The sequence below is a fragment of the Plasmodium cynomolgi genome, chromosome 5 (assembly GCF_000321355.1).
Source record: "Plasmodium cynomolgi strain B DNA, chromosome 5, whole genome shotgun sequence".
NCBI lineage: Eukaryota > Apicomplexa > Aconoidasida > Haemosporida > Plasmodiidae > Plasmodium > Plasmodium cynomolgi.
In genome coordinates, this window is record NC_020398.1 from 54,453 (window position 1) to 63,508 (window position 9,056).

Here is a 9,056-nt window from a genome sequence, read left to right on the forward strand (position 1 = left end):
ACACACACACATATGTTCATACAAATATGTGAAAGTTATATTTTCTAAAAAGCTATAAAAAATGCTCCTCTAATTCTTCTGTATAGCTTCCTTATACGATCCATTTCCTGCAACATGGAAAGAAGCCTTTTCAAGAAACTTCTCAAAATGAGGTATAAAGATGACAACCACGAGGTTGCGCGTAAACCAATTTATATCAAAGGGCGGCAAGAAGAGCAGAAAGCCACACTGGATGATTATACACAAAATAACAGTGAGTTTTACAACGAATTGAGAAGCGATTTAAGGGAAAATTTAAAAAACCTATTCAAATATGAAAGTACAAAAAATGAACGCAGGGATTCTGCAACTCAACAGAAGGAAGAAGAAAAATTGAAGGATAAAAGAATGCTCAGGGGTCCGTTAAGAATGCGTCCAAAGTACGATTTAAAAAGCCTGTTAAGAAGGGAAAAAAAAAGGACAGAAACAAGGCTATTCAAATATCCACAAAAACTCAGCTATGAAGAGCTAGAAATGGAGGACATAATAAAACCAGGAAAAAACGATTATAAAATTGTTGAAGGGGGGCGCATACACCAACCACTAGAAAATAGCCACGAAACTGTCGAAATAGGGCAGATAGCTGAACCGGACGAAGAAGACTACGAAATTGTTGAAATAGGGCAGATAGCTGAACCGGACGAAGAAGACTACGAAATTGTTGAAATAGGACAAATAGAGGAACCGGAAGAAGAAAAGGGAAAAGAAAAAAAGGCTGAAAAAGAAACAGAAAAAAAGGCAGAAAAGGAAACAGAAAAAAAGGCAGAAAAGGAAACAGAAAAAAAGGCAGAAAAAGAAACAGCAAAAGAAACAGAAAAAGAGGCGGAAAAGGCCGATACTCCCTCTCAGCTACTAAATCCCTTCAACTTCGAGGATATAATCACAAAGGAATGGAAAGAGTTAGACGACATAGACAATAGGTCCTGGTCAGATATAACAAACAGCTGCCAAATTGCATTATCGTACGGATTAGATTCCAACCCTAACAGGTATAGCAAGATGGAGATGTGGAGAAACAAACATAAAACATTTTCTTTTATGCGCTATGCTAAAAATAGAACAGATAGACGAAACCTGGACGATTTCATGAGCCGTCTTAGAAAACTAAAGGGGGGTAAGAGATATGAAGAATCGTGGAAAGAAGAAAGTGAAAAGTGGGAAGTTATAAAATATCTTAAAAAAAAAAGTGACGAAAATTGGTATAAAAATCTAAAGCAATCATGGGTACACTGGTTCCGTAGAGAAATACCTGAAGCCAATTTTGATATGTTTATATAAAAGCTTAGCTATATATACGCAACATAACCTAATAAATTGATTGCTTCGTAGGGAGAATGGGGCTGACGAATGCAAAGGTAAGAGGATACATTTTACGGGTGCATGCAAATATGTTCCTTGGAAGCGTTGGAATGATTGTGGTTGACCCCTCACCACAAAAAAAAAGCTAACTAAATTGATGTAAAAAAATTGGGAAGTGAATAGAACCCATTTTTATTCTCTCTCTTTGAACGTCTATTTGAGTGCTACATTAAAAAAAAAACAGCAAATGGGAATTATACAAGCAAACTTTAATGCAGTGCGGTAAATACATTTTTCTAACCATGCTTAATTAAAAATGTTAAAAAAGTATCGTTTCAGCTAATGCAGGCGAGTCGTTTCTCACCGCACTGTCACACATATTGCATTACGATCAATACATTCGCTTTACGGATTCTATTCGTTGTTAATCAGGGCGGGGCGCAGAAATATTGGAGACGCAAAAATTTATGTCGTTTTGGTACTTTTTAATTTTTTTTTTTATCCTTCTACGATGTGGTATTCTGCAAGAATGTGCATACTGTGTAACTCCTAGCGCCTTAACGCTGCACCGTTGTAAGCTCGTTTTGGGTCCCTTTTTTTTTTTTGTTTTATCCTTGATTTTAATTATGTCTTCATGATCCTTTCCACTTTTACGGTAAGAAATCAATGCTACAATTTGCCATGTGCAGCAAATATTTGCACATGTTTCGTTCATTTTTGCATCTTCACCATTTTCTATTCATAAAAGTTGTAAATAGCAATTTTCATTTCGGCTCAGTGCATAAATAAGCCCCTTTTTTATTATATTTTAAGGGTTAAAAAAGTAGTATATAGAATAAAATTTCAATTTTTTTTGTTTGCATTTACGTGATCAATTTGTTGATGCACTTGTAATTTGTACTGTAACTGAAGTGATAAAAACACAACCGTTTCAAACATTTTCCGCCCAGTGGACGATCTCTAGGGCGATAAATCCCTGTTCACATACTTAATTCGAGGAGAAATTTCGACGAATCTCTCTCCAATTTTGTTTACTTAAAGGGCTTTTTTAGAATCCGCTTTTTTTTTGTTACAACATTTTTCTCCTTCAATTCAAGTGCGCGTTTAAGCACATTTATCATTGCGTGTATTTTTAAAATTATTTTTTCGCATTTCTTTTCTACGTTTAGATGAGTTGTTTCGCCGCACATTATAAGTCGTTACAAAGCTGTTAAAGTGGGCGAAAAAGGGTTCGTGAGAATGATTCCCTTCTTTTCAGCAAATGGTCACTGTGTAAACACACACATGTTTATGTATATGTACATGCATGCATATGAACCACAGTGCCCTTTTTCTTCTGAACGAAATAACACCACCATTTCGTTATCGCTAGTTGGGGAAGAGGAACCAAAATTCGAATACTCACGTTTTAGATAGTCATCGAGTTAGCTGCATTATGCGACCAGCAGAGAGGAAGAAAAAATGTCTCTACTCTACATAACTTTGCACAAAATATAACCAATAGCTATCATAAAATAAACAAAATAATAATTCTTTTCACTTATTACACTCTTGTGATGTGACGCGAGTATGTACAAGTATACATATTAATCCGGGTACTTTTGAAAAAGGCCCCTTTTCTTTGTCACATGGCACGAATTTGTCTTTCTCTCTATACGTACAATTTTATAATTGTTACAAAGGTAGGCAGATACGCACATATGCATAAGATAAGTATTCATTGCCTAACTTTTTCTTTACTATTCTAACAAATGATGAAAAAGATTTTTCCAAGTAACAGCGAGGAAGGGGTGGAAGGAAAGTCCAAGAATGCTTCAAAAAATAGGTCATTCTTATGCAGCAAAAAAAAAAAAATTATGCTTATATTACCCGCTTCCGATCTACTGACACCCCGTCAGAGAAATATATTTTATCTACCATTTCTTGCTAATGGGTTAAAATAATAAAATAGGCAAATAAAACATTCGTGCTTGTGAGCACAGACCTTTTTTTTACTTTTTGAAGAACATTTATTTGGTAACAATCTGCGCGGGTTGCACATCTCGCAATGGAGAAAAAAAACGTTATAACAAAAAAGGGGTTCCGAACGAGCATATATAAGTACATATATATACGTACATATACGTACATATATATACGTACATATATGTACATATATATACATAATATATATAAGTATGTGCCTATATCTTTACCGTCCGTAATTTAGATCTATTTTCGCACGCAACATTTAAGCAGAACTTCCCCTTTTCAACGTTGCAGGGATATGCCAATACATTTTTTATTTATTGACTATAATTGGGGTAACCCAATTTATATATAATTTATTTCTAGATGTTCGTCCCTTTTCATATAGAAATGATTCATCTTCTCTGCTTACCAAACAAATTATGATAAAAATGTAGGAAGGCAAAAATCGGCTGCAATTTTGTTGCAGAACTAAGGGCGGAAGGACCATATATAATATATTTGCATAATTAATGCCACGTGTTTGTCGTCGGGGCTAAGTCCAACAATTTAAAGCAATAAAACAAAGCGCATAACGGTGCCGATGCCCACTTTAGAAAGCAGCAGTATGTCGTTTTTCTTCCTTTCTGCTTTTCTATTTTCGTTCATGTTGTGTTCACCTTGCCAATCCAAACCATACTTTTAGGTGGCAACCTCAGTGCATTATTGTTGTGTCATATGTATAAATATATAAGGCATTTATAAAAAGAACTACGCTAAGAAATGATACCATTTTAAAAAAAAAAAAAGAATATAAAATAATTAGAAAAGAAAGAAAATTATATTAAAAAGGGGGCAAACGTTTTTCATGCCTATTATATAACCATAAAAACCGAAGTTTATCCTTTTATTTATATATATTTTTTATAAGCTTCATTTCGTTACTTGGCCATTTGGCCTTTTTGTCATTTTTTTTTTTTTTTTTTTCCTGATTAGATTATCTAATAAGTTCAATGGAATAAATATTACATACCAAATTGAAGCTCGTGCATGCGATGGCTGATCACCGGTCACCGATCGTTGACCAGCGTCATTCACAAATGCTCACTAGAATTAAGCGTGGTGCAAATTATTAAATTTGCCCCCAAATAACACCATATATTGCAACAACGCCGAGACATTTTACATATTAAGTTTAAGTGAAAATGAATTTTTTTCGTAACTCTGTATACTTCGTTTGGCCATAAAAGTGCACTTGACTTGATTTATTTATTGTGAAACGAGAAAAATAGAAAAACGCCCTTACATATAATTAACGCATATATACTTGGTTGTTATTATATATACATCTGTGTAGTTGTACATTTATACATATTCCTTATGACCTGTTTTTGTGAGGTAGAGCCAATTTGTGCCAAGTTGCTTTACTCCTTCGACGTAGTCTAGTAGAAGGAGAAGTTCAAAGTGAGAGGGCCGAATTAAACTGCTACCACTGCAATTAGAAAAGCGTTAATGCGACTACATAAGTACATGCGCTACTTTATTTTTCCTTTTTAATGAAGCATTGTTTTTTTTGTGAAGTGGGTTTTGCTTTAAGGGGAGTAAATAAATATACACAAGTGCTTACAAATAAATATACACAAACAAGTGCGTACAAATAAATATACACAAACAAGTGCGTACAAATAAATATATATAAATATATGCGTATTTGTTTATGCCCCCGCGTTGCCATTTGAGTATTATTGCCACGCCGCCCTTCAGCAGAGTTGCCGCAATGTGCAACTGTTTGTCCTAATTCGTTTTTCCTCCATTTCTTTTGCCTTTTTTCGTAGTTTTTAGTTTTTCCTCCTTTTCACATTTTTTTCATTTTGCACTTTTTTTTGCTTAACCCCTCAAAGAAGCAGCTCTCCCTTTTCGCCTTTAAAAAAAGGGGAAATAGAAATGTGCAGTGCACGTGAAAAAAGGCGCCCTCCCATAAATCTTAGTTCTATTATTATTAAAAATTTGTAAACTATATCTACCTAAACTGAACAATGGAAAAAACTATGGAGCTAGCTCATGATGCATCCAAGACTATGAGTATGGCAAACGCCATTTTTTCTCCAGTTAGCACAAAGCTAAGCTGTTTCAATCCAGCAGTAAAATTCGATGGGAACTTTTTGTACGTTTGGGCTATTATTTCCTTATCTATTTTTCTCGCTTTTCTAAATCATCTATATTCGGTAAGAGAGCGAACAGCCTTAACTACTCACATGTGCACATATACACACATGTGCACCTTTTTGTGGGCCTTACCGCCCTTTAAACCAAAGTGGAATATTTAAAATGTGGGGGAAACTCCATTAGGAAAAGAACAAAAATGCACTAAGAAAATCAAAACGTGCTTGTGGAACAACCATTTCGACCTACATGTAACAACTCCCTTATCCCCTTTCAAATTTTCAGTTCTTCAATAAAAAGTCGAACAGACTCTCCATACTTTGGAACAGGAAACAGGAGGACAAGGAAAGCGATGACGAAGAAGTAGAGGACGACGAAGAGGAAGGTGAAGATGACGAAGAATATTACGAAGCCAGTGATAAGGAGGATTTCCTAACAGAACAAGAAGAAAAGGATAAAGAAAATGAAAAGCATATAGCTGAAGGAAAGGAAAAAATAAGAAAACTTATAATTGAAGCAGATAAACAAAAAAATTACGTAGTTCTGACAGATCTGACGGACTTGACGGAAGAGGAATTAGAGGAATGGAAAAACCAAGAATGGAAAAAATATATGAGCAATATCGAAGAAGAATGGCAACTTTTAAATTTGTGGATAGAAGAAGAAAGACAAAACTGGATTGATAGTAAAGACAAAGAATTAGAAAACTGGATGAACAAAATGGAAAATAAATGGATGGACGTAAATAATATAAATAAAGAATACCAATGCGTATTTATAAAGAGTTGCATCAAAGGTGATGACCAAAATCAAATAAAAGAACAGTTAAAACATGAACTAAAGAATTTTATCTACCGCGATTGGAAAAAGTGGCTGCGTGAAAATGAGTCCTACTTAAATACATGGCTAATAAAACAATGGATACAATGGAAAAACAACAAAATACTTAAATATCTCATGGCTGAATGGAAACACGAAGAAGATGAATACTGGAATGATTGGGAAAAAACAGAAACATGGAAATGGTTACATTTTAATAAGAGGAAAAAATGGCAAGCATGGAAAAACAGAGTTACCAATGAAAAACAAGAATGGGACAACTGGGTAAAAATTAAAGAACAACTAGTTATATACAATAAATATAAAAAATTTACCCTATGGGTGAATGCAAAAAAACCTTCTATTAATCAGTGGGCAGAATCACTCGCTGACAAATGCGTAAATGACTCCAGATGGGATATTTGGATTAATGAAAAATATAATGAATTCATGCTAGAACAGAAAATGGAAAAAAAAGAAAAACGAAAGGAAAAAAAAAAAAATTAGTGAAAATGTTGAAAAATAAAAAAAATCATCAAGCTTCCGCATTACTATCCTTTGAAAATAAACTTCAATCCATAAAGGAAGAAGAAGAAGAGGAAGAAAATGTTCCTACCGTATAGACAAATTTAGCCAAAAGTTGTAAATAGGTTAAAATTATTCCAAATTTTGCGCTTTACGAAGGGGTGGGAAATACCAAATAGATCTGGTACTTTCTCCGTCATCCAAAATGCACCCATGTGAAAAAGAAAGAAAATAAAATGGTATATACTAATTTGGGAGAAAATTTTCCAATCTATAGAAATGAACAAAACATTGGGGGAGAAAGAAACAAGTGTGTTTTACTTGCTACGTGTTGTATGTTGTTTATCTATCGTCAGAAATGAGAAAAATTGGAGAATTATTTTTTCCAAAAGAATGTGTACCGCATGTTCATGTAATACCCATTTTTCCGTGTCAGTTGGGATATACGAATTATTTGCACCTCATCTATTCTTAAAAGGTGGGGAGGAGGGGGTAATAACTTTCCTTAAACTGCCTAAATGTGCGCACTAATGTTCCTATGTCTGCTTGCTTAGGGAAAGAAGCCATATTGTAACATATCTCTTTACACAGAGGGAAACGTTGCACATTTGTATGGGTGCACTGAGTCTGTTTGCCCCGACCGGTTCGCCCCTTCGACGTTATGGTGACGATTTTCCTTTTAAGTCAATGTCGGCTAAGCAGAAATGCTTCAGTCAATGGCTTCCTTTTTCCGTCCATCGTGTAATAGTGATGATTTATGTAGATAAACTTTTTAGCTGTGTCCCCTCCCCCTGTCCCGCTTAATTAGGCCTTGCAAAATAGATATGTCAAATTTTTTTCGTAATAAATTTGTATATTTTTATTCGACCACATAATTTAAGGGGTAAAAATATATGATTTTATTTTGCCTATAGTTTTTCCTCCCATCTTTCCTCCTATTTTTCCTCCCATCTTTCCTCCTATTTTGCCTCCCATCTTTCTCATAATTTTTTTTTTCTTCATGTTGAACCTTCAGTCAACTGTAAATGAATCACATTTGTGCCATTCGACTCAGACATCGAAAGCACTTTTTTAAGTTGCAAAAATAACGCCCTCTAAAAATGATAATTTAACTATGAAATAACCTTTTCCATCACTTAAAAATGATGTTTTAGGTCAGCCAGGACGGATGGGAGGGGGTCAAACCCGTACGCATACTAAAATGATGCCGCCACAATGTTGTCTCCCTCCAACGGCTCCTAAGCGCGGTGCCGATTTGCTGGTAATCTTCCTACAACACACTATTTTGTTGAGAAAAAAAAAGAAAAAGAATAACTATCTAAATTTCTCCATTAAAATATTTGATGGGCTTACTCCCTTTTTTAAAGTGTAATAACAAAAAGTAGATTTTTCCCTACAATAAAAAAAAACTTCCACCTTTTTTTTGTAATTGCTAACCCATTCTGCTCGTTCATATGGCTTTAAAAAAAAAAAAAAAAAATATATCATAACGTATACAAAAAGGGAAGTTTTCCCATTTGGGGGAACTCCTCATCCGCCTGGAAAATATAACAGAACAAATCTTCGATATTTCACGTAGCAGTCATGATTAAACCTTTTCTCTACATAATAGCCCCACGTTGGGGCAACAGTTCAAAAGTTCCTCATAATGCGGAAGAAAACACAGCATCAAAACATCTTTATACAATAATAACTTTGAATTAATAAAAAAAAAAAAAAAAAAAAAAAGAACTTATAGCAATACTGCCACAAAGTTTATCCTCATTTTAACATAATTAAATTTGCTTAGGCGGGATTAAAAACATATTTATATATGAATACACCTAAATATATACATATATATATATACATATGCGCATGTGTGCATAAGTATATGTAGATAATAAATGCGTAGATATATACCCTTAATGCACTAAACCTTAATAAAAAGAGGCATAAATTAATATACTGTTTATGCACAAGGGAACGTACATTTATATAATTAGGGCTATACATGATATAAAAAAAAAAAAAAAAAAAAAAACAATGAGAATAGAGTAGTGTTAGTTGTTAGCAGCACCGCAACGCAACAAGAGTGGAGATAAAAATAACTGTGTTAAAAAAGTGGCGACTATTCCCCCTTGTCCTGCTACATCCCCCCGCGCTATCTTCACTTATCCAAGATTTGCGCACTCTCAAAGGGGAAATTTAAAGAAATACACTCAATTTTAATCAAAGGCGCTTCTATCATGCCAAGACTTCTATCACTCAAGTGCCTCTTTTTC

The 9,056-nt window shown here is 34.3% G+C and overlaps 2 protein-coding genes across 2 annotated transcripts in view; both read left to right on the forward strand.

Annotated features, from left to right (window-relative positions):
- The window catches only part of PCYB_051130 (hypothetical protein), a gene marked incomplete at both ends in the record, with an annotated part of 1,451 nt that extends 134 nt beyond the window's left edge, over positions 1–1,317 (forward strand). Inside the window, one exon of the mRNA XM_004220994.1 lies at positions 87–1,317. Within this exon, the coding sequence (XP_004221042.1) occupies positions 87–1,317 (1,231 nt within the window). The remainder of the gene's footprint in view (positions 1–86) is intronic.
- Positions 1,318–5,321: 4,004 nt separating this feature from the next.
- On the forward strand, positions 5,322–6,774 carry PCYB_051140 (tryptophan-rich antigen; the record flags this gene model as incomplete). Its single annotated transcript, XM_004220995.1, has 2 exons — positions 5,322–5,510; positions 5,734–6,774. 2 exons carry the CDS (start codon positions 5,322–5,324, stop codon positions 6,772–6,774), a joined length of 1,230 nt encoding a protein of 409 aa, XP_004221043.1.
- Between the last annotated feature and the right edge of the window lie 2,282 nt (positions 6,775–9,056).